A 27075-nucleotide genomic window follows, 5' to 3' on the forward strand; every position below is an offset into this window, starting at 1 on the left:
AGAATAGCCCTTTCTCCTCCCAGTAACCAGACGACACATAGTTCTGTAAGTACAAGCTGGAATACCTTTATTGGCAGCCACAAGTGGCCTTATATGTAGGTCCCCATGCAAGGGGCACTCCCCTCTGGACCAGAGAGTAAACCACAGTAGAAACAAATACACAATTACATTGGCTCTCAGATCCAGGACACTGCATAATAAGATAATCCTTCCCCTGTGCCTGGGAGATATTTAAACTCAATTATCTCCAGGTACAAAAAACACACATTTCCCAAACACCCCAAAAGTACATTGAAAATACATAAAACATCTGTAGCGGAGAGCTGATTTCTCGCAGCTATTCTCCACTTTAGATCCAAGGAAGGCTCAGGAACAAGTCATTAGTAAATCCACAGCAGAGTTTCCAGCAGGTAAAAAGGTACAGCGAAATCCCCACAGCACTCCCAATAACTGGACGACACACAGTTTCAGGAGTAGAACTGACTATCGTTTATTCCAAGGTTTCTTATAAAGCCTGCTCCCATGCAAGGGAGGGAACTACAGTAATTATGACAGTAACCAATACCATTCTTGTTACCTCCCACACATCTCCTCCCCTCAGAGTGAGTCATAATCCCCTTAACTTGTACAGTACTTTACCCCAAACTTGGATGTACCCCTAAACCATCACATATCCTTAATATTAGGGTACCACTAGGTAGCCCTGATCTGGGTGAATATAATATCCAAAATTCACCCAGATCGGACCAGTGGTTCGGCAGTTACAGGAAGGTGAAGTTTGACCGACCGCACACGATTTGGTATCCGAAAAGGGTTCCATGAGAATGGGCCCTGCGGTCGGTCTCCGTTCGGCAGTTAAAACAGACATTTATAACTGCCATCCATACTTTAATTCACCTAGATAGTGATTCGCTCATTCGGTACTTTGTAACTACCGAATGGGGATTCGTTAAGTCTCTCCGTTCGGCAGTTACGGAGCTCTGGAGGTCTCAGCGGTGTTTGGTTGTTTGAGTGTCCGATTTGAGTTCCAGACACTCGACGACAAAACACCGCTGAGATTTTCATGCGTAAGATGGCCGCCGCCACGTGTACGCATGCCGAATGGCGGCCACCCAGACACACTGTTAATGAGCCGGTTAACTTGCGGTTTGGAGAGAATGTGAACCTTAATTGCTGGCACACTTCTCTCCGGGGTGGTCTCTCCGTTCGGTAGTTTCCATAAGTATATAATACGGATGGAAACTACCGAATAACATATAATTCACATATTAAATAGGCGAATAGCAATTTCAACATACCGTATATACTCGAGTATAAGCCGAGTTTTTCAGCCCATTTTTTGGGCTGAAAAACCCCAACTCGGCTTATACTCGAGTCACTGTCTGTATTATGGCAATTTGCATTGCCATAATACAGACCGGGGGAGAGGGGGGCTGGCAGAGCTGTAACTTACCTGTTCTGCAGCTCCTGTCAGCTCTCTCCTCCTCTGCGCCGTCCGTTCAGCACCTCGGTCAGCTCCCAGTGTAAGTCTCGCGAGAGCCGCGGCTCTCGCGAGACTTACACTGGGAGCTGACAGAGGGAGCTGCACGGACGGCGCAGAGGAGGAGAGAGCTGACAGGAGCTGCAGAACAGGTAAGTTACAGCTCTGCCAGACCCCCTCTCCCCCCCACTGAACTGCCAATGCCACTGGACCACCAGGGAAGGAGCCCCCCTCCCTGCCATATATCAAGCAGGGAGGGGGGACGAAAAAAAATAAATATATAAATAAAATAAAAAAAAATAATAATAATAAAAAAAATTAATAACAAAAAAAAGGGGGATAAGGACCACTATGGGAGGGGGGGGGGGGGGTTATAAGGACCACTATGGGAGGGAGGGGGGGGGGATAAGGACCGCTATTGGAGGGAGGGGGGGTATAAGGACCACTATGGGAGGGAGGGGGGGTATAAGGACCACTATGGGAGGGAGGGGGGGTATAAGGACCACTATGGGAGGGGGGGGGTATAAGGACCACTATGGGAGGGAGGGGGGTATAAGGACCACTGTGGGGTAAGGACCACTGAGGGAGGAGGAGGGGAAGTCAGGACATATGGGGGGGGGAGGGGGCGGCAAAATTTTTTTTGCCTACGGCGGCAAATATCCTTGCACCGGCCCTGCACACACTGCATTCACACACTGCATTCATACACACACACACTGCATTCATGCACACACACACTGCATTCATATACACACACGCTGCACTCATACACACACACGCTGCACTCATACACACACACATACGCACACACTGCATTCATTATACACACACTGTAAATAAATATTCAATTAATATATTTTTTTTAGGATCTAATTTTATTTAGAAATTTACCAGTAGCTGCTGCATTTCCCACCCTAGTCTTATACTCGAGTCAATAAGTTTTCCCAGTTTTTTTGGATAAAATTAGGGGCCTCGGCTTATATTCGGGTCGGCTTATACTCGAGTATATACGGTAGGTAAAAATATAACAATTACAGTCACACAGGCATTTTGCAGGACAGGCTTACTGCGTTCCGCTACAACATCACAAAAGTAACAACGCCTAATAGCCCCAATCTGGGTCACCCAGATCAATTTAGGGGTTCAGGAATTTCCTGGAAGTCATAATTTGACCGACCACACTCATGTTACCATGCCCAAAACAGTTCCAGAGAATCAGGGCTTGCGGTCGGTCTAGTTCAGTTGTTTAAAAACTGAACAAACTACCGAACATATTCAATGTTCTTACCCTGGAGCTTGTTCCCCTTGTTTGTGGGAACGTTTCCACCGAACAGGGCCTTTCTTGTAGTAGAACCGAACCCAGGCGATCATGGAAGTCCAGCAGTGTTCAGGAATTTCAGTGTCCGAAAATAGTTCCATGAACTCAACGACCAAACACCGCTGCCTGTGTTCATGCGAACAAGATGGCCGCCACCTCGTGGTCATCCATAGAAAATGCGGCCACCCAGACGAACACGTAGAACACTGCATTGGAAATTGCTACAAAGTATTAATTAGGCTTAACAAGCTCCAAGGTGGTCTCCGGTCCGTGTGGCTGTTCAGTTCCTGAAGCATATAGCCCAAATACACGAACAGAGACTTTTATATTACATTTTATAGGGTCCATAGTCTGTGGGCAGGAGGCTGGCAAGCAGGCTCCTCCAGGAGCTTGTGGCAAACTCACTTGGCAAGAGGAGTTTGTCACAGTTGGGTAATAGCTGCTTGATCCAAGGAGGTATCTGTCTGCCATTTTGGGGTCAAGAGGAATTTTTTTCCTAATTTGTTGAAAAATTGGAAGCGCTTCAGACTGGGTTTTTTTGCCTTCTTTTGGATCAACAGCAAAAACACATGTGAGGAAGGCTGAACTTGATGGACGCAAGTCTCTTTTCAGCTATGTAATTCTGAATTTACCCCTTCAGGACCGCTGACGGTTCAGGACCGTCAGCTGTAAAACGTGCGTTTGAACCGCTGACGGTCCTGAACCGCCATAGCAAAAAACAGGCTGCGGGAAGCGATCAAAGATCGCTCCCGCCGGTATAGCCCTATAACTATCTGCCAGACATCCCAGGCAGATCGTAACAGTCAATTGCGGCGTGTGAGCGGTCCGCGATCGCTCACAATTGGCTGCTGTCAAAGTGGGTGTTACAAACACTCACTTTGACAGTGATCTCTGCCCCTCTCTCCTCTGTAGCGTTTTGTGAGGCGAGAGAGACAGAGATGGTGATAGTTTGTTGCAGCAGTGTTCAGTGACCATCAGAAAGTATCAGTATTTTATTAACTTTTAACCCCTTCCCTGCCAGATCTGTTTCAGCAGTGCATTTGTACTGGCTGTATTTTTTTTTTGCCCTTAAAAGGTTACATTTGTTTAAAAAATCTGTGTCTTGGTCTTTCAGTTTCCTTCCCCCAAATCTCCATTAGATTTTTGTGACAGGAGTTAGTTTAGGAATTGCTGTTTAGTCTGCTTTAGTAAAAAAAAAAAAAAAAGTATAAAGAAAATTTGTGTGTTTGTAATTTGTTTTAGTCGTGTGACCCAGGTCAGTTTTCTGACATGTCTAGTCAAGACGACATGTCATCTGTGTGTGAGCCGGCTGAAGAAAGAAGCTGTGCTTCCTCTGCTATGCCAAATGTGGAGGAGGACTGGGTACCTCCACAGTTAGCCGAGCCCAACGTCCCCCCTTTTAGTGCCAACGCAGGCATTAATGTTAATGTGGATGGCTTCTCCCCAATGCAGTATGTAGAACTATTTTTTAGGGGATACCATCTGGGAGGAGATTGCTTCCCAGACTACCTTGTATGCTACCCAATTTATTGACAACAATCCAGGTAGCTATACAGCCAGGGAGCATGACTGGCATCCCACAGATGTCCCAGAGCTTAAAAAATTCTGGGCTCTCACAATGCTCATGGGGATTATAAAAAAGCCATCGATTCGCTCATACTGGAGCACCAACCCAATAATGTCGAGTCCAGTATTCTCCCAAACCATGCCTAGAGCCAGATACGAGTTACTGCTGAGATTTTTACATTTCAGTGACAATACCCTCTGTCACCCTAGAGATCACCCCCAATACGATAGGCTTTATAAAATACGCCCACTGCTAGACCATTTTCAGGACAAATTTTCGGATGTTCATACCCCCCAACAAAATGTATCCATAAAGATAAAAGTGGAGCTTCAGAGTACCTGGTTATAACATGAATGCACTTGGTTACAATCTTAACCAGAGATCTGTAAATAATACAACTGAAGAAGCCAGTAAATGGCAAAACGCATTTTGGACATTGGACTTATTTTAGATTTTATATTATACTAGTATTTTGGATCAAATTGATCATTTTTATTATTTTATTTTTTTTTTTATATTTTTTTTTTATCTTCAATAAAAGTGTATCCTTTTTCTACTGGAGTTTCCTGTCCATTCTTAACAGAGAATTTGAAGGTGGAGGAGACCAGAAGGAGGCAAGGGGGCAGTGGATCGCCCTTAAAAGATCCTGAAGCATTATACACTAGAGTCAGGTGATCAATTGGCTCTAAAACATGTGAGTTGTGAATTATCACGTCCTTATTTATATTGAAATTGTACAGACCGTCTGCACTATATTTGTGCTATATATTATTTACAGATCTCTGGTTAAGATTGTAACCAAGTGCATTCCTGTTATAACCAGGTACTCTGAAGCTCCACCTATATCTTTGTGTGTACAGTTATATGTGGTAGTGAGGGTTAAGGGGATCCTTCACATAAGTGTCGAGCATATTTTCACCTCATTGTTAAAGTGTGCACACTTTGGTATATTAAAATTTATCCATAGATGAATCTCTAATGAAATACAAAGGGAGATTAGGGTTCAGACAATACATCCCCTCAAAGCGCTCTAGGTATGGCATAAAACTGTACAAACTGTGCGAGAGCGAAAGTGGATACACATTTGCCTTTTGTGTATATGTGGGGAAAGATGGTCAACTGGACCCTCCTGACTGTCCTGACTCCCTGGGGACAAATGGGAAACTTGTGTGGGACCTACTAAACCTCTTGTTTAATAAAGGTTACCACCTTTATGTGGATCATTTTTATAGTAGTGTCCGTCTATTTAAAACACTTTATGCTTTACAGACACTGGCCTGCGGCACTGCCAGAAAAAATTCCAAAGACTTTCCACGATCTCTCATAGAGGCAAAATTAAAAAAAGGCGAATGTAAAGCACTTCGGAAAGCTGAGGTGCTTGCACTAAAATTTAGGGACAGGAAGGATGTCCACATGCTCACCACCATCCATGACGAACGCATGTCAGACGTCTCTGTCCGGGGCAGAGTAGAGTCCAAACCGGTTTGCATGAGGGCGTATAATAAGTACATGGGGGGTGTGGATTTGGCTGATCAGCTGATGCAGCCATATCTTATTTTACGAAAAATCAAAGCATGGTATAAAAAGGTGGCTATCTATCTGATGCAAATAGCAACCCACAACTCAGTTTTGCTTTTTAAAAAAATTAATCCAGGGAAAAATCACCTTTCTCCAATTTCAGTTGAAAATAATTTCTTTAACAATTTATGGAGATGGACAAGTTCCAACAACGGTGCAAGCTGAGTCCAGACATTTTATTTTTAAGTTACCGCCAACTGCTAGAAAAAAAACCCCCCAGAAACGTTGCCGGGTCTGTTTTAAAAACGGGAAAAGGACAGACACCCCGTTTCACTGTCCTGATTGCCCTTCGAAACCAGGACTGTGTGTAGGAACATGTTTCAAGCTGTACCACACAGAACAGTTGTAAGAAGTGTTCCTGAATTTTTATTTTATTATTTGTTTCTTTGGAAAGCAGCCATTTTTTGTTAGTCAGTTTCCTTCCCCCAAATCTCCAGTTAGATTCTATTTGCAGGACTCCGTTTAAAGATTGCTGCTAAATGTACATTTGCTACCTGCACATTTGGCCTAACAAGTTTTCTGGCGGTAACACATAACCAGCTGGCCAAAACCAGATGACATGTGCATAAAAACCAGAATTAAAACAATTACCACTACACTTTCTTTGTATTTTGGGGGGTGTAAAATGGTTGGGGGAAAGAAGTCAAAACTTATATAACCTTTGATCTATACTTTATAAAAAATATATACTATATATACTTTCATGATGGTAACATTAACTGGGGGGTGCAAAAATATGTCAAAATGAAGATCGACCAAGCATACCTATATATAAAGGTTGAAAAACTGACATGTACAAGTTCTGATTGTTGCCATTTGGCCCCCAAACAACCCAGCAACCCTATACATGGGGGGTATCACTGTACTCGAGAGATGTTGCTGAACATATTGGCGTGTTGTTTGGCAGTGACACATAACAGGATCTGTTAAATCATGCCTAAAGTATAATGTGTGAGACAAAGAACCAAAAAAAGATTACTACCCAAAAGTTTGACAAAGGCTGGTGGTAGAATTCAGTGCATGAAAAGTGTTAAAATACCACCATTTAAAATACCCTAGGTTGTCTTCTTTTCAAAAATATATGGTTTGATGGGGGTAAATACATTGGCTCAAATGGGACATGACAGCAGGTTGATTACATGTCAAAATTCCAAGTTGGGAAACTGATGAGCGCACCTGCCAAACATGGCCTTTTAGCCCCCAAAGAACCATTTGCATGGGGGGTATCCCTGTACTCGGGAGATGTTACTGAACACATATTGGGGTGTTGTTTGGCAGTGACACATAACAGGATCTGTTAAAGGACCACTCTAGGCACCCAGACCACTTCAGCTTAATGAAGTGGTCTGGGTGCCAGGTCCAGCTAGGGTTAACTAATTTTTTTATAAACATAGCAGTTTCAGAGAAACTGCTATGTTTATCAATTAGTTAAGCCTTCCCCTATTTCCTCTAGTGGCTGTCTCATTGACAGCCGCTAGAGGCGCTTGCGTGATTCTCACTGTGAAAATCACAGTGAGAGCACGCAAGCGTCCATAGGAAAGCATTATGAATGCTTTCCTATGTGACCGGCTGAATGCACGCGCAGCTCTTGCCGCGCGTGCGCATTCAGCCGACGGGGAGGAACGGAGGCGGAGAGGAGGAGGAGAGCTCCCCGCCCAGCGCTGGAAAAAGGTACGTTTTTACCCTTTTCCCCTTTCCAGAGCCGGGCGGGAGTGGGTCCCTGAGGGTGGGGGCACCCTCAGGGCACTCTAGTGCCAGGAAAACGAGTATGCTTTCCTGGCACTAGAGTAGTCCTTTAATTCATGCCTAAAGTACAACGTGTGTGAAAAAATCAGAAAAAAAATTACTACCTCAATGTTTGACAAAGCCTGGTGGTAGAATTAGTGCATGGAAAGTGTTAAAATACCACCATGTGAAATACCCTAGAGTGTCTACTTTTCAAAAATATATGGTTTGATGGGATAAAATACATTGGCCGGCGTCAAAAATGGCCCAAATAGGACATGCATGCAGGTTGACTACATGTCAAAATTCCAAGCTGGGGGGACGGAGCCAAGCCACGAAGCGGAGAAGTCGCATGAAGCTGAAGCTCCCGTGAAAACGGCGAACCTTTAGCTATTACAGCCCTCAATATCACCCCCCAAAATACCATAAGTGACAGCAAAAGACGGCGAAACCGGTATGGGGCGCAAAACAAAGAAAGCGAAGCCCGACCAGCCGAGACAGAGCCAAGACATTGGGGCCCTGTGGAGACAAGCTCGGGAGGCGGCAAGGCCCAAAATGGCCGACCACGCGGACACATACTCCGACTACTCGGACGACTTCTACCAGGAAGAAGACATGCCGACTACTGCACACCTGCCTAATCCGGGGACCAAGCCTCCGGACCCGGACAACGCTCCGGTGACCACCTCTGTGCTTAAAACGCTGCTGGCAGGCCTCCAGACCACCCTACAGGCGGACATGGCCTAAGCACTGAACTACAGGGCATGACTGGAAGGCTGGGAACCCTGGAGGATGCCTCTGCGGCACGAGATGCGCACATCACTGCAATGCAAGCAGAGATCACCGCCCTACAGCGCAAAACAGAAGACTATGACCGGCGGTTCGCCGCTGCCGAAGAGGAGCGCAGAGCCACAAATATAAAGGTACGGGGGCTGCCGGAAGATATACCAGCGGAGGAGCTGCCGCATTATGTCCGCAGACTCCTGACAGAGCTACTCACGCCAAAACAGTCCAAGGCTATCCCCATCGAGTCTGTATTCAGGGTCCCGAAACCGGCTAGAGCCCTGACCACCGCCACTCGTGACCTTATAGTCCGCTTCCACCACCGTAAAGATAAGGCCACACTCCAAGCAGCGCTTAAAAACAGACCCCAGGTCAAGGCCACTCTTTAACCTTCTTTGCGGACCTAACAGGCGGCACACTAGCATGGCGGGGATCGTTTAACCCCTTAAGGACACACGACATGTGTGACACGTCATGATTCCCTTTTATTCCAGAAGTTTGGTCCTTAAGGGGTTAAACCCTTCACTGCCCTCCTCAGGAAAAAGGACATTAAATATAGATGGCGCCTTGACAGATCACTTATAGTCCTGAAGGGCGAAGACAAATTTGTGGTCCACTCGCTTCAAAACGCAAGAGACTTGCAGCACGTCCTGGGAATATCCCAAGAGGCCACACCTGGACCGACACCCCGGGAGAACCCGACCCAGCCACACAGATGGGACCCAGAGCGCACCAAGACATTTGTGCCACGACGACCTAGACAGGCCCCCTCTGAGGAAACTGGCACTTGAGAAGGCTCGGGAGACCCTTCCCACGCAGTCCACATTAACCGGGACTGAATGGCACTCGGCTACGGCAGCGTGGCAATGTGATCTGCTGGGAGTCACCACTGCCTCCCAGATGACTTTTTTCCTTTCTTTTGTTTTGATTGGTTCATAGATGTATCTCTTATTGTTTTACTGTTGAATTTATTGCTGTATTTACTGCTATTCCCCAATTGTTAGAATACTACAGCTTAATTAAGTGAGCGCACTTACAGTCACCTCCCCTACCTTAATACACGCTCATATACACGTTGAAACCCACGGGGCTCCTTCCCCCCCTCCCCACCCCGGCCTTGGGTAGCTGCGGGGGAGCGAGCGAAGAGGCAGCGATTGGGTAATCATACCCTACTACTGCAGTAAGTGGCGCATCCAAATATACCGGGATCACTCTGCTATATATAAGCTCAAGACATATACTGGCCTACCGCATAGTAACACCTGGTGTCTTTTGCTGCACCCGCCAGCCATCACACAAACTATCTTGCCACCCGCATTCACCACATAGGCATAAGTATGTGACACACACACTACAGTTACAGACTGAGGTCGCACTGCAGCAAAGACTAGCCTACAATATAGGTTGTTCCCATTTTTCCACTACGCTATTGCCTAACCATCGCTTATGACCGCTTTATTAAAACAAAAATGTGCACATGTTCTTACCATGCCCTATTGTAATGATTGTATACTACTATAGCGAATGGAATGCCTTTGGGGCACCACTCGCATACTTGTTCAGCATAAATGCACGAAAAATAAAGAATTAAAAAAAATAAATAAAAACAATTCCAAGCTGGGAAACTGATATGTGCACCTGCAAAATGTGGCCTTTTAGCCCCCCAACAACCCGACACACCTATACATGGGGGGTATCCCTGTACTCGAGAGATGTTGCTGAACACATATTGGGGTGTTGTTTGGTAGTGACACCTAACAGAATCTGTGAATTTATACCTGAATTGCAATGTATGTGAAAAAAATAAACTTCCTGTAACGGATCACCTGGCACCCGGACTGGTTACCTCCGTTGAAGGATGCTCCTATCGCTTCCTGAGGACTCCAAGCACTGCAGCAGACACCATAACCACGTAGACTCCTCCAGAGAGCAATGCAGGAACAAGCTCTTACAAGAGCTTAGTAGTGATTTAGCAAGGGAGTATGACAAGCATAGCAATCCCTTGTAGCAGATTTCCCCAATAAGAGACGGCACTCCAAATTGAGGGTGAAGTAGAACTGACTATACTGGCACATACACCCTTTTTTATTCACATTCTACAAACATAGTACTGCCCACAGGGTTTTGCAGAACAACCAATCAATACGTACAATACACTCAGACACTCCCACACAAAATCCTCCCCTCTGCCTGTGATATAATTACTGAACACAATGGTCTAACGTAATTATCACAGGCAGGAAAATACACAGTTTCACACAATATTCATAACTCTAAAAGTATACATCACATTCACATACATTTTCAGAATCGGCATACTCCAAATACAAACATACGCCAAAATCATACAAATTGGTCCAGTGGGTCAAACGTTAGTTGGAAATCCCTTTGTGACCACCTGCAAGCATGGCTTGGGTGTGGTAAGCCAATTACCTCCAGCATACAGAAAATAGCTCAATTCACAACAACAGTAAAAACACATAAAAATACATAATTCCTATTATACTTAACAGAACCCCCAGATAGCTTGGATCTGAGCGCTCACTATATCCGAACAGCACTCAGATACCACAAACACAGTCAAATCGTCATGGGGTTAAACCATAGTAACAAGTTCCCTGGGACAACGCCCTGCTGGAGAACAATAGACAGGAAACGGGGGAGGGGCACACCTTCTCATGTATTCAAAGGGGCAGAAAAATTGTTTCAAAATCCAATAAGCCCATATAATGTCTTTAAAGGGGCCATAGTCACATGGCAGGAGGGGCCATAGTCACATGGCAGGAGGCTGGCAATCAGTCTTCTCCAATGCCCAGTGGCGAGGTCGGTTTCGCCACACTACCTATGCAAAGTTTGGCAAAGGTTTGTGGTAAAATGGCTGCATAGAAAGTATCAAAATATTCTTAGATGAATACCCTGGGTTATCTAGTTTAAGAAACACATATACATGTGGGGTGTTTTTTTTGGAGATTTATGACATAACAGTGTTACAATGTCACTATTTATACATTTGAAAAATGTACATTTTGAAACCACAATTTCCTACTTGTACTTATAGCCCTATAACTTGCAAATAAAAGCAAAAAAACACGTAAACATTGGGTGTTTTTAAACTCAGGACAAAATTTTGAATCTATTTAGCAGTTTGTTTTATTCGATTTTGTAGATCGGTAAAAGATTTTTTAGGTAAAAGTAAAAATCTTTTTTTTTTTTTTTTTAATTGTTCACCATATTTTATTATTTTTTTTAAATTAAATTATATGACATGATAAAAATAATAGTATGTAAAGAAAGCCCTTTTTGCCCTGAAAAAAACAATATATAATTTGTATGGGAACCGTAAATGAGAGAGCAGAAAATTACAGCTAAACACAAACACCACAAAAGTGTTAAAATAGCTCTGGTCCTTAACGTACAAACATCGCAAAAACAGTCCGGTCCTGAAGGGGTTAAACAGAATTTGCAGTAAAGGAAGTGTAAACATCAAATGAGTCTTTACAGGAAGTATTTAGGAAGGCTGTGCAAGTCACATGCAGGGAGGTGTGACTAGGACTGCATAAACAAAGTTATTAAACTCCTAAATGGCAGAGGATTGAGCAGTGAGGCTGCAGGGGCATGTTCTAAACACCAAAACTGCTTCATTAAGCTAACGTTGTTCAAGTGACTATAGTGTGTGTACGTTTTAATTTATATATATATATATATATATATATATATATATATATATATGGATCTATTTTTTATTTATGACATCATTTATAATTTTGAAAAAAAATATTTGAAAAGGTTATCCCAAAATATTAAATTGAGAAATATTTGTGCCTATATGTGAAATGTTCTCTTTTTTTCTTCCTTCTCTTATTAATATTTTTATCTGACCTGTCCTGTTACTTTGAGTAAAAAAAAAGTCTAAACTCATGTCACATGATCGGGAGGATACTATTTTGTCACAGAACTGAAGTGAATAAGCAAATGTGTCACATGATCAGTCGGCTCTGATGTGTTTCTGTTTTGGAGGTGATAAATTAATGTTTCACATCATCAGCGGGTGGTTGTTGTTAATGTGTCTGTCATGTTATAGGATCGGTGGGAAACTCTTTGTTTCCAGTCAGGAGCTGGGATTTGGTTATACCGCTCAGGAGCCTTGGATCCAGTTTGCCACTATCAGGGATAATATATTGTTTGGGAAGGACTTCAATGGGCGTTTGTACCAAGATGTGCTGGAAGCATGTGCCCTCACAGATGACCTAAGTGTAAGTATGAGGATTCCCTGGGATCCGATGCATATTAATGCCTTGATAAAGACTGTGACCTAATATTGAAGCAAATCTCGGGGTACAGAGTGACATGGCAGTAGTTATCTAAAGTTCTTCGTAGTAGTGTGGACTGTGGAGAAATTGTGACTTAATACTAATATCTACTTTTCAATGTTCTCTCAGATCCTTCCAGCTGGAGATCATACAGAGGTTGGAGAGAATGGTGTCACTCTGAGTGGTGGACAGAAGGCACGGGTAGCGCTGGCCAGAGCTGTATACCAGGTAACGGTGTACCCTATTAAATTCCCTCAACTTAAACATACCTTGATAGCCCGTAAAAAGGAGATGTTTTGAAGGAAGTAGTCAATGCCTGAGGGCTGACTGTGGTGTTCTTGGGATACATTCGATGATCTGAACGAGATCATATTGTCGAGAGATGTATTAGATGATCTGAGGGAGATTATATTGTCTAGAAATATATTAGATGATCTGACGGAGCTCATATTGTCTAGAGATACTATAAACTATCTGAGGGAGATCATATTGTGTGAGGTTACAGGAAATTATCTGAGGGAGATCATATTATCTGGAGATACATTAGATGATCTAAAGGGAGATCATATTGTCTGGAGATACATTAGATGATCTGAGGGAGATTATGTTGTCGGGAGATGCATTAGATGATCTGAGGGAGATCATATTGTGTGAGGTTACAGGAAATGATCTGAGGGAGATCATATTGTTGGGAGATGCATTAGATGATCTGAGGGAGATCATATTGTCGGGAGATGCATTAGATGATCTGAAGGAGATCATATTGTTGGAAGATGCATTCGATGATCTGAAGGAGATCATATTGTGTGAGGTTACAGGAAATGATCTGAGGGAGACCATGTTGTCGGGAGATACATCAGATGATCTAAAGGAGATCATATTGCTTTAAGATGCATTAGATGATTTGAGGGAGATCATATTGTGTGAGGTTACAGGAAATGATCTGAGGGAGATCATATTGTCGGGAGATACATTAGATGATCTGAGGGATATCATATTGTCTGGAGATACATTAGATAATCTGGGGGAGATCATGTGACAAAACCCCTATTTTGCCTTATCCAAAGCAATTATCCTCTTCAGTTTGGGAATTAGCTTAATTTGTGATTCCCTTATTCTTCTACCATTCAAGACTATAAAGTACCAAACACTGACCACCCCCCCGGCTTATTAAGTTCAAAGAAACCACAAGAATTTAGTGCTCTCTTTGTGTGGCCGCCGTTCGTATAACCAAACGCCACATAGTGGAGAAAATGACGGCAATCTGTCTGAAAGCAGGCAGTGGGACTTCATTGTCGAGTGTTTGGAACTCTGAGACGGACACTCAACAGCACGAACACCGTTAAAACTATACGAACATCTGCTTCTGTTCACGGCAAGCCAGGAGAGAGCTGTTCAGTCGGTTTGTTAGAATGGATCTCACGAACAAACGCTACTAACGAGCCAGGGGAACCATTCGCATTTTAATTTGTTTTAGAACTCCCAAACTTGACTGACCACTACCTCTGAAACTATGGAACTATTTTGGGCAAGCGTCTCAAGAGTGGCGATTTGACTGTGTTCGTGGGATCTGAGCGCTTTTCGGATATGTTGGGCGCTCATATCCAGGCTATCCGGGGATATGGAGGTTCATTTATGTAATTTATGTATTTTGTGTGTTTTAAAGCATTTTTGTTTTTTTTTGTAAAACTAAATGTTTTCTGTACCTGGAGATAATTGAGTTTAATACAGTACTTAACTCACTTATCTCCCAGGTACAGAGGAGGGATTATCCAGTTTTATGTGGGAGTGTCCTGGACCAGAGAGCCAATGTCATTGTGTGATTGTTTGTACTGCAGTCTACACTCAAGTCCAGGGGGGAGTGCCCCTTGCATGGGGACTTGCATATAAGACCAGTTGTGGCTACCATTAAACACATTGTTTTACCCCTTCATAAAGTCTTGGCTCATGTTTGGGGGATTGGGAGCTATATTCACTATAATCACTTCTATGCTTGGATTTCGGGAGATTCATCATGGATATACTCAGCCGGAGTATAGGGGATCCGTTACAGATCATATTGTCGGGAGATACATTAGATGATCTAAGGGAGATCACATAGTTTAGGAATACTTTAGATGATCTCAGGCAGGTTAAATTGCCTATGGTATGCAGAAGATGTTCAGAATGGTGGTGACAGAGTATATGAATAGTAGACATTTAGGGGTTAGTCTAAGCTGCTCAGGAGTTCTATTTAATCCTCCCCAGGAAAAGGATATTTATATTCTTGATGACCCCCTGGCTGCAGTAGATGCAGATGTGGCCACTCACCTAATGGATAAGTGCATTATGGGTATACTGCGTCACCGGACAAGAATCCTTTGCAGCCATCGCACTGAGCTTCTCTGTAAAGCAAATGTAGTGGTGCTTGTGGAAGATGGGAAGATTATCTGTTCAGGTGAGTTTTGGCTTTTGTCTCTATGTCTGTTCTCAGGTTTTATCCTTACTATGTATTCCTTCCTTTGCCAGGTCCACCTACTGATGTGCTTCCTCTGCTGGAAAACGCCACACAGCTCAGCGTCTTCAAGAAGGTGACTCAAGAGGAAGGTTAGCACGATTCCAGTACATCCGGATAGAGCTTTCTGTCTCTCTATATACACAGGATAGAAGTTTCTCTCTTACTATGTACACTGGGTAGAAGGCTCCATTTCCCTGTATACACTGGGTAGAACTTTCCATCTCACTATATACACTGGATAGAAGGTTCTGTCTCACTATATACACTGGGTAGAAGGTTCCATCTCACTATATGCACTGGTTAGAAGGTTCCGTCTCACTATATGCACTGGGTAGAACTTTCCGTCTCTCTATATACACTGGGTAGAAGGCTCCGTCTCACTAAATACACTGAGTAGAGGGTTCAGTCTCACTATATATACTGGGTAGAACATTCCATCTCACTGTATGCACTGGGTAGAAGGTTCCGTCTCACTATATGCACTGGGTAGAAGGTTCCATCTCACTATATACACTGGTTAGAAGGTTCTGTTTTACTATATACACTGGGTAGAAGGTTTCGTCTCACTATATACACTGGGTAGAACTTTCCGTCTCACTATATACACTGGATAGAACATTCCGTCTCACTATATACACTGGTTAGAAGGCTCCGTCTCACTATATACACTGGATAGAACATTCCGCCTCACTATATGCACTGGGTAGAAGGTTCCGTCTCACTATATGCACTGGGTAGAAGGTTCTGTCTCACTATATACACTGGTTAGAAGGCTCCGTCTCACTATATACACTGGATAGAACATTCCGTCTCACTATATACACTGGTTAGAAGACTCCGTCTCACTATATACACTGGTTAGAAGACTCCGTCTCACTATATACACTGGATAGAACATTCCGTCTCACTATATACACTTGTTAGAAGGCTCCGTCTCACTATATACACTGGGTAGAACTTTCCGTCTCTCTATATACACTGGATAGAAGTTTCTCTCTTACTAAATACACTGGTTTGACTAGGAGATACAGTCAGCGGTCTTCCCCAACTTATGATTTTAGTTGGTAGGAGACACCCTGACCTATCCTTTGGTCAATATCCTTACTACACTGGTTGGAAATCTCTCTATATCCACTGGATAGAAATTTCTCTCTTACTATAAACACTTGGTAGACGGTTCCGTCTCACAATGCACACTGGGTAGAAGGTTCCGTCTCACTATATACACTGGGTAGAAGGTTCTGTCTCACTATATACACTGGGTAGAAGGTTCTGTCTCACTATATACACTGGGTAGAAGGTTCCGTCTCACTATATACACTGGGTAGAAGGTTCTGTCTCACTATATACACTGGGTAGAAGGTTCCGTCTCACTATATACACTGGGTAGAAGGTTCCGTCTAACTATATACACTGGGTAGAAGGTTCCGTCTCACTATATACACTGGGTAGAAGGTTCCATCTCACTATATACACTGGGTAGAAGGTTCTGTCTCACTATATACACTGGGTAGAAAGTTCCGTCTCACTATATACACTGGGTAGAAGGTTCTGTCTCACTATATACACTGGGTAGAAAGTTCCATCTCACTATATGCACTGGGTAGAAGCTTCCGTCTCACTATATGCACTGGGTAAAAGGTTCCGTCTCACTATATACACTGGGTAGAAGGTTCCGTCTCACTATTTACACTGGGCAGAAGGTTCCGTCTAGCTATATGCACTGGGTAGAACGATCTGTTTTACTATATGTAACGGACCGTTTCAGCAGACAAGGGGTTAAAATCCGTTTAGGCGATATGCCCCTTTCTGAGAGACAGGCACAGCTACTGCAGAACACCAAACTCCAGAACTGGATACAAAATAGCACTTCAAACTGGAACCTCACGAATAGCTGCTAGCAGACGAACAGGAAAAGCAGACATCAGCTTACACTCCTAGCAATCAGTCTCCAACAGCATACAGTGAATCCCCCCAAGAACGAGACAAGGCTTCATTGGCATGAATCAGACCAGGGGTTCAAAAGTTAGTAAAGTATCTTTTAAAACCCCTGGCAGCATGGCAAAAAAAACATCCCCACAATGCATCCTGGTTTCATCTCTTCTGCCCTGGAGATAATTGGAGAAGTAATCCAATTATCCAGGACTAGAGGCAGACTCCATTAACCACATGGTTGCAAAACAACATAAAACTCTTTAAAATACATAAAGTCACATTTTACACATAACACACAGACATTTCACATATCCACAGATAGCTCAGGTCTGAGTGCACATTATTAGGTGAATGGCACTCAGACCAACCAAATACAGTTTAATCGCCATGGAGCCAAAGTCTTTAATCACACGAATAGGCTCCATGGCATAGCTATCTGGGTTACCACAGCTCACACAGGGCAAGTACCAAATGACCCCACTGTATTTAAAGGGCCAGAATGAGTGACATACACTCTGGTATGGCCGAATACTGTTTTTAAAGGGCCCAATCTCCCAGGGCCAAAGTCCAAAGGCAGCAGGCGGGCAGCCAGGCTTCTCCAATGCAATGTGGCGAGATTGCTCTCGTCACATCTCTCCCCTTTTCCAAACAGACTAACAGGGTATCTGACCTCCTGCCGGTCAGTGCCCTTGTTAGTCCAGCAGCCCACCCACAAAACAGAAACAGCAGTACAGCCCACCCACAATAACTGGTTACTACACCTGGGTAGAGGAGAAATTTGTCCATGTCCAGGTGCCTCACCATGGCTGTGTGGGGGACTGGTAGGCTGCCTTGGTGGGTTGCTGAGTGGGCAGAGAGCAGCGGTACTCTGCCCTGATGCCAGCACTACCACGGGAGTAGTCTGGTTGAAGCCTGGTTGCTGGAGACCGACTGTCTCCCCTTTAGCTGCACTGCTCTGCTGCTGGAGACCGACTGTCTCCCCTTTAGTTACACAGCTCTGCTGCTGGAGACCGACTGTCTCCCCTTTGGCTAAACAGCCCTGTCGTGGGGGGGCAGGACCGACCATCCCTACCCCCTGTGTGGTAAGTGCAGAGACCACGGTCCCATCTGCACCGGTGGGGGGATTACAGTCTCCCCCTGGTACCTTAAGCTGCCGCTGGGGAGAGGGGGTAACAGGCTCCTCTCCCAATAGAACACTCTGCCGCTGGGGAAAGGAGACTGGGCTCTCTATTCCCTGCACATTACGGATCCGCCGCTGGGGAGAGGTGGTAGCAAGCTCCTCTCCCATACATACTTTCCGCCTTTGTGGAGGGAGACCGACTGTCTCTCCTCCCAATACAGTGTCCTGCTGCTGGGGAAAGGAGACTGGGCTTTCTATTCCCTGCACATCAATGATCCGCCGCTGGGGAGAGGTGGTAGCAAGCTCCTCTCCCATACATACTTTCCGCCTTTGTGGAGGGAGACCGACTGTCTCTCCTCCCAATACAGTGTCCTGCTGCTGGGGAAAGGAGACTGGGCACTCTATTCCCTGCTCATCAATGATCCGCGCTGGGGAGAGGTGGTAGCAAGCTCCTCTCCCATACATACTTCCATCCTCTGTGGGGGGAGACCGACTGTCTCTTCTCCCCATACAGTGTCCTGCTGCTGGGGAAAGGAGACTGGGCTCTCTATTCCCTGCTGGATACTCTGCCGCTGGGGAAAGGAGACTGGGCTCTCTATTCCCAAAAAATCACGCTGCTGCTGGGGGGTAGGACCAACTACCTCTGCCCCCTGTAACTCAGCCTGCCGCTGGGGAATGGAGACTGGGCTCCCAATTCCCTGCAGGACCGGTGGAGAGACCTCGGTCCCATCTCTACCGGCCACCTGGGGTTCTTCCCAGTAAATCTCCACAATATCTTCCCAGCGGAATGGGTCTGGATCTGGGTCTGTCACTTTACTGTCCTGCTGAGCCTTCCCAATGGAGTGGAAGAGATCTCGGTAGTTCTGCTCCAGTTCCCACTCCATGGTTGCTAGGTGAAGCAGGTCTTGCCCTACCTCATGGGGGTCATCCCAGTCATGCCTAGCCTCCCTTGTGTAGAAAATATCCTGAAGTCTGGTCTGCGCAGGGCTCCCGAAGTCCGTCTCTGCAAAGGACTCCCATAACAAGCCAGGACCATCAAACTCCTCTCCCTCTGGCTTGTCATGCTCGGCTGTCCAGGGTATATACTGTGCCATATACCACCAGAGTGCCTGGTAGGCATCTTCCAGCCAAATCTCCTGCCATACTCGGAGCTCCAATTCCTTCACCCATTCCTCCAGGGGCTGCTCTCCCAGGAAGGGCATCCGCAGGGCCACTTGCTTCTGCAACCGCTGCTCTTCACTGGGGAGACTCTCACTCCGCTGGTATTGTACATCCAGGGCCTGGTACCAGATGCTTTTCCTTAATGCATCCCGGCGATCCAGGTCCTCCTCCTCGTATAACACTGCTGGTTCCATTCTGTTGCTTTTAGAGTCGCTGTACTGGGACATGCGTTGCCCCCACTTGTAAATCCAAAGAAATGGTGTTTCCTGTAGCTGTCCTTCTGGCTGTAGGAACGATCCCGCCGCTTGCCACCAATTGTAACGGACCGTTTCAGCAGACAAGGGGTTAAAATCCGTTTAGGCGATATGCCCCTTTCTGAGAGACAGGCACAGCTACTGCAGAACACCAAACTCCAGAACTGGATACAAAATAGCACTTCAAACTGGAACCTCACGAATAGCTGCTAGCAGACGAACAGGAAAAGCAGACATCAGCTTACACTCCTAGCAATCAGTCTCCAACAGCATACAGTGAATCCCCCCAAGAACGAGACAAGGCTCCGTGTTGAGGGTCAAGCAGTGGTCTGAGGTGCTGGCACACCCAGCCTGTTTTTTTTTACAAGTGAACACATACAGGCCACACCCAGGGGGAGGCATAAAATGACCAATAGTATCACGGGTGCACCCCACACATCCCCTCCCCTTAGTGTGACACATAATCCCATTATACATACAGTTAAAACATACTTTTTACCCAACTTTCATAACTCTAAAACCATACATCACATTCACATAAAAATCCATATCCACAATCAATCCATTCAGGGGAACAACATATTAAAAATTGGCATGAATCAGACCAGGGGTTCAAAAGTTAGTAAAGTATCTTTTAAAACCCCTGGCAGTATGGCAAAAAAAACATCCCCACAATGCATCCTGGTTTCATCCCTTCTGCCCTGGAGATAATTGGAGAAGTAATCCAATTATCCAGGACTAGAGGCAGACTCCATTAACCACATGGTTGCAAAACAACATAAAACTCTTTAAAATACATAAAGTCACATTTTACACATAACACACAGACATTTCACATATCCCCAGATAGCTCAGGTCTGAGTGCACATTATTAGGTGAATGGCACTCAGACCAACCGAATACAGTTTAATCGCCATGGAGCCAAAGTCTTTAATCACACGAATAGGCTCCATGGCATAGCTATCTGGGTTACCACAGCTCACACAGGGCAAGTACTAAATGACCCCACTGTATTTAAAGGGCCAGAATGAGTGACATACACTCTGGTGTGGCCGAATACTGTTTTTAAAGGGCCCAATCTCCCAGGGGCATAGTCCAAAGGCAGCAGGCGGGCAGCCAGGCTTCTCCAATGCAATGTGGCGAGATTGCTCTCGTCACACTATATACACTGGGTAGAACTTTCCATCTCACTATATACACTGGGTAGAAGGTTCCGTCTAACTATATGCACTGGGTAGAAGGTTCCATCTCACTATATACACTGAGTAGAACTTTTCGTCTCACTATATACACTGGGTAGAAGGTTCCTTCTCACTATATACACTGAGTAGAACTTTTCGTCTCAATATATACACTGGGTAGAAGGTTCCGTCTAACTATATGCACTGGGTAGAAGGTTCCTTCTCACTATATTCACTGGGTAGAACTTTTCGTCTCACTATATACACTGGGTAGAAGGTTCCGTCTCACTATGTACACTGGATAGAACATTCCGTCTCACTATATACACTGGTTAGAAGGCTCCGTCTCACTATATACACTGGTTAGAAGGCTCCGTCTCACTATATACACTGGGTAGAACTTTCCGTCGCTCTATATACACTGGATAGAAGTTTCTCTCTTACTATATACACTGGTTTGACTAGGAGATACAATCAGCGGTCTTCCCCAACTTATGATTTTAGTTGGTAGGAGACACCCTGACCTATCCTTTGGTCAATATCCTTACTACACTGGTTGGAAATCTCTCTATATCCACTGGATAGAAATTTCTCTCTTACTATAAACACTTGGTAGAAGGTTCTGTCTCACAATGCACACTGGGTAGAAGGTTCCGTCTCACTATATGCACTGGGTAGAAGGTTCCGTCTCACTATATACACTGGGTAGAAGGTTCCGTCTCACTATATACACTGGGTAGAAGGTTCTGTCTCACTATATACACTGGGTAGAAGGTTCCATCTCACTATATACACTGGGTAGAAGGTTCCGTCTCACTATATACACTGGGTAGAAGGTTCCGTCTCACTATGTACACTGGATAGAACATTCCGTCTCACTATATACACTGGTTAGAAGGCTCCGTCTCACTATATACACTGGTTAGAAGGCTCCGTCTCACTATATACACTGGGTAGAACTTTCCGTCGCTCTATATACACTGGATAGAAGTTTCTCTCTTACTATATACACTGGTTTGACTAGGAGATACAATCAGCGGTCTTCCCCAACTTATGATTTTAGTTGGTAGGAGACACCCTGACCTATCCTTTGGTCAATATCCTTACTACACTGGTTGGAAATCTCTCTATATCCACTGGATAGAAATTTCTCTCTTACTATAAACACTTGGTAGAAGGTTCTGTCTCACAATGCACACTGGGTAGAAGGTTCCGTCTCACTATATGCACTGGGTAGAAGGTTCCGTCTCACTATATACACTGGGTAGAAGGTTCCGTCTCACTATATACACTGGGTAGAAGGTTCTGTCTCACTATATACACTGGGTAGAAGGTTCCATCTCACTATATACACTGGGTAGAAGGTTCCGTCTCACTATATACACTGGGTAGAAGGTTCTATCTCCCTATATGCACTGGGTAGAAGGTTCCGTCTCCCTATATGCACTGGGTAGAAGGTTCCGTCTCACTATTTACACTGGGCAGAAGGTTCCGTCTAACTATATACACTGGGTAGAAGGTTCCATCTCACTATATACACTGGGTAGAAGGTTCCATCTCACTATATACACTGGGTAGAACTTTTCGTCTCACTATATACACTGGGTAGAAGGTTCCATCTCACTATATACACTGGGTAGAAGGTTCCATCTCACTATATGCACTGGGTAGAAGGTTCCATTTAACTATATGCACTGATTAGAAGGTTCCATCTTACTATATACACTGGGTAGAAGGTTCCATCTCACTATATACACGGGGTAGAACTTTTCGTCTCACTATATACACTGGTTAGAAGGTACCATCTAACTATATGCAGTGGGTAGAACTTTCCATCTCAGGGTCTTGGTGACAGTCTTGTGTCTGATTTACATAGTGGATTGTCGTATTTATCTCCGCATAGGCCCTCGTTACCCTGGGGATGTGGTAATAGTGTTATTATATATTATTACAGCAGAGGGTACCCCAGAGATGGAGGAGGTGGCAGATGAAGAAGAAACCACATTTAAGTCCCATGTCCTGGGAGAGGAGGAGAAGAAGGAAGGGGCAGTGGCGTTGCAGGTTTATGGGGCGTACTGGAAAGCTGTAGGAGCCGGCCTCGCTGGGTCAGTGCTCCTGGCATTACTACTCATGCAAGGTGAGTGCTGCAATGACACAGTGTCTCTGTTTATGATCCAACGCCTTCTTAAATCAGCTCTTTGTCCTTGTAGCCTCCAGGAATGTGTCTGATTGGTGGCTCTCACACTGGATCTCTAGCCTGGAGAACTCCCACGGAAACTACTCCATAAGTGCTCCATCCCCGACATTGCTTCTCTTCTCATCTGTGAGATTGCTGTAAGTTATTATCCAATACAGAGCCCAGTGAAGTGATGGATACACAGATACAGAGCTCTCCGAGTTGGTGTGTTTCTACGCAAGGCTGGCACTAGAAATCCATTAGAAGCAGCTCGAATCCAGAGGAAATACCATACAGTCCATGGCAACATTTAAAGGGGCCTTCCACTGCCCAAATGGAAATCGTTGTTTAGTAGATATACCCCAAATAAAAACTTGCATGCATTTAATAATGCATTATTTCACTGTGTGTTTATCTAAAAACAGCTTAAGGAACCTTACAGATCTGCTGCCTTTGCAAGCCCTCCCCTTCTAACCCCGCCCAGACTTTCTGTGGCTGTCCAATCACAGACTTCCCAATGCAGCTCAATGAGAAGTCTTTGCAAAACAGGTGCTCTGGGCAATTGCTGCCTCTTGAGTTTATCTCCACTGAGCTAAACACACCAGGAAGTAACAAGGTTTGGTTGTCTGCTTAAAAGCCACTTTTTTAAAAGTGTAAATTTCTACTGAAATCTGCACTTTTTGCAAAATGGAAAAAAAATGCTTCCAACATAAAGCTTTTCAGGAAGCTAAAGTGCCTTGTGGGTCTGGAGTGTGCCTTTAATATCGTACAATTCTAGGGATCCGATTAATATCGCACAATCCCAGGGATCTGTTTAATATCGTACAATCCCAGGGATCCGTTTAATATCGTACAATCCCAGGGATCCGTTTAATATCGTACAATCCCAGGGATCCGTTTAATATCGTACAATCCCAGGGATCCGTTTAATATCGCACAATCCCAGGGATCCGTTTAATATCGTACAATCCCAGGGATCCGTTTAATATTGTACAATCCCAGGGATCCGTTTAATATCGTACAATCCCAGGGATCCGTTTAATATCGTACAATCCCAGGGATCAGTTTAATATCGTACAATCCCAGGGATCCGTTTAATATCGTACAATCCCAGGGATCCGATTAATATCGTACAATCCCAGGGATCCGATTAATATCGCACAATCCCAGGGATCCGATTAATATCGTACAATCCCAGGGATCCGTTTAATATCGCACAATCCCAGGGATCCGTTTAATATCGTACAATCCCAGGGATCCGTTTAATATCGCACAATCCCAGGGATCCGTTTAATATCGCACAATCCCAGGGATCCGTTTAATATCGCACAATCCCAGGGATCCGTTTAATATCGTACAAACCCAGGGATCCGATTAATATCGTACAATCCCAGGGATCCGTTTAATATCGTACAATCCCAGGGATCCGTTTAATATCGTACAATCCCAGGGATCCGTTTAATATCGCACAATCCCAGGGATCCGTTTAATATCGCACAATCCCAGGGTTCCGTTTAATATCGCACAATCCCAGGGATCCGTTTAATATCGCCCAGGGATCCGATTAATATCGTACAATCCCAGGGATCCGTTTAATATCGTACAATCCCAGGGATCCGTTTAATATCGTACAATCCCAGGGATCCGTTTAATATCGTACAATCCCAGGGATCCGTTTAATATCGTACAATCCAGGGATCCGTTTAATATCTCACAATCCCAGGGATCCGTTTAATATCGTACAATCCCAGGGATCCGTTTAATATCGTACAATCCCAGGGATCCGATTAATATTGCACAATCCCAGGGATCCGATTAATATCGTACAATCCCAGGGATCCGTTTAATATCGCACAATCCCAGGGATCCGTTTAATATCGTACAATCCCAGGGATCCGTTTAATATCGCACAATCCCAGGGATCCGTTTAATATCGCACAATCCCAGGGATCCGTTTAATATCGCACAATCCCAGGGATCCGTTTAATATCGTACAAACCCAGGGATCCGATTAATATCGTACAATCCCAGGGATCCGTTTAATATCGTACAATCCCAGGGATCCGTTTAATATCGTACAATCCCAGGGATCCGTTTAATATCGTACAATCCCAGGGATCCGTTTAATATCGTACAATCCCAGGGATCTGTTTAATATCGTACAATCCCAGGGATCTGTTTAATATCGCACAATCCCAGGGATCCGTTTAATATCGTACAATCCCAGGGATCCGTTTAATATCGTACAATCCCAGGGATCCGATTAATATTGTACAATCCCAGGGATCCGTTTAATATCGTACAATCCCAGGGATCCGTTTAATATCGCACAATCCCAGGGATCCGTTTAATATCGTACAATCCCAGGGATCCGTTTAATATCGTACAATCCCAGGGATCCGATTAATATCGCACAATCCCAGGGATCCGTTTAATATCGCACAATCCCAGGGATCCGTTTAATATCTCACAATCCCAGGGATCCGTTTAATATCGTACAATCCCAGGGATCCGTTTAATATCGCACAATCCCAGGGATCCGTTTAATATCGCACAATCCCAGGGATCCGTTTAATATCGCACAATCCCAGGGATCTGTTTAATATCGCACAATCCCAGGGATCCGTTTAATATCGCACAATCCCAGGGATCCGTTTAATATCGTACAAACCCAGGGATCCGATTAATATCGTACAATCCCAGGGATCCGTTTAATATCGTACAATCCCAGGGATCCGTTTAATATCGTACAATCCCAGGGATCCGTTTAATATCGTACAATCCCAGGGATCCGTTTAATATCGTACAATCCCAGGGATCTGTTTAATATCGTACAATCCCAGGGATCTGTTTAATATCGCACAATCCCAGGGATCCGTTTAATATCGTACAATCCCAGGGATCCGTTTAATATCGTACAATCCCAGGGATCCGATTAATATTGTACAATCCCAGGGATCCGTTTAATATCGTACAATCCCAGGGATCCGTTTAATATCGCACAATCCCAGGGATCCGTTTAATATCGTACAATCCCAGGGATCCGTTTAATATCGTACAATCCCAGGGATCCGATTAATATCGCACAATCCCAGGGATCCGTTTAATATCGCACAATCCCAGGGATCCGTTTAATATCTCACAATCCCAGGGATCCGTTTAATATCGTACAATCCCAGGGATCCGTTTAATATCGCACAATCCCAGGGATCCGTTTAATATCGCACAATCCCAGGGATCCGTTTAATATCGCACAATCCCAGGGATCTGTTTAATATCGTACAATCCCAGGGATCCGTTTAATATCGTACAATCCCAGGGATCCGATTGATATTGTACAATCCCAGGGATCCGTTTAATATCGTACAATCCCAGGGATCCGTTTAATATCTCACAATCCCAGAATCCGTTTAATATCGTACAATCCCAGGGATCCGTTTAATATCGTACAATCCCAGGGATCCGATTAATATTGTACAATCCCAGGGATCCGTTTAATATCGTACAATCCCAGGGATCCGTTTAATATCTCACAATCCCAGAATCCGTTTAATATCGTACAATCCCAGGGATCCGTTTAATATCGCACAATCCCAGGGATCCGTTTAATATCGTACAATCCCAGGGATCCGATTAATATTGTACAATCCCAGGGATCCGTTTAATATCGTACAATCCCAGGGATCCGTTTAATATCTCACAATCCCAGAATCCGTTTAATATCGTACAATCCCAGAATCCGTTTAATATCGTACAATCCCAGGGATCCGTTTAATATCGTACAATCCCAGGGATCCGTTTAATATCTCACAATCCCAGAATCCGTTTAATATCGTACAATCCCAGAATCCGTTTAATATCGTACAATCCCAGGGATCCGTTTAATATCGTACAATCCCAGGGATCCGTTTAATATTGTACAATCCCAGGGATCCGTTTAATATCGCACAATCCCAGGGATCCGTTTAATATCGTACAATCCCAGGGATC

The 27075-nt window shown here is 44.5% G+C and overlaps 2 protein-coding genes across 2 annotated transcripts in view; one reads left to right on the forward strand and one right to left on the reverse strand.

Annotated features, from left to right (window-relative positions):
* ABCC10 (ATP binding cassette subfamily C member 10) overlaps positions 1-27075 on the forward strand; it is a 140611-nt gene that overhangs the window by 72365 nt on the left and 41171 nt on the right. The window contains exons 9-14 of the mRNA XM_063441971.1: positions 12533-12704; positions 12891-12989; positions 15009-15198; positions 15270-15347; positions 22864-23046; positions 23120-23243. Coding sequence (XP_063298041.1) covers positions 12533-12704; positions 12891-12989; positions 15009-15198; positions 15270-15347; positions 22864-23046; positions 23120-23243 — 846 coding nt within the window. The remainder of the gene's footprint in view (positions 1-12532; positions 12705-12890; positions 12990-15008; positions 15199-15269; positions 15348-22863; positions 23047-23119; positions 23244-27075) is intronic.
* The window catches only part of LRRC73 (leucine rich repeat containing 73), a 347986-nt gene continuing 330157 nt past the window's right edge, over positions 9247-27075 (reverse strand). Inside the window, exon 7 of the transcript XR_010086638.1 lies at positions 9247-9258. The gene's annotated coding sequence lies outside the window, so the exon portion shown is untranslated. The remainder of the gene's footprint in view (positions 9259-27075) is intronic.

The sequence above is a fragment of the Pelobates fuscus genome, chromosome 2, assembly GCF_036172605.1.
Source record: "Pelobates fuscus isolate aPelFus1 chromosome 2, aPelFus1.pri, whole genome shotgun sequence".
Classification (NCBI taxonomy): domain Eukaryota; kingdom Metazoa; phylum Chordata; class Amphibia; order Anura; family Pelobatidae; genus Pelobates; species Pelobates fuscus.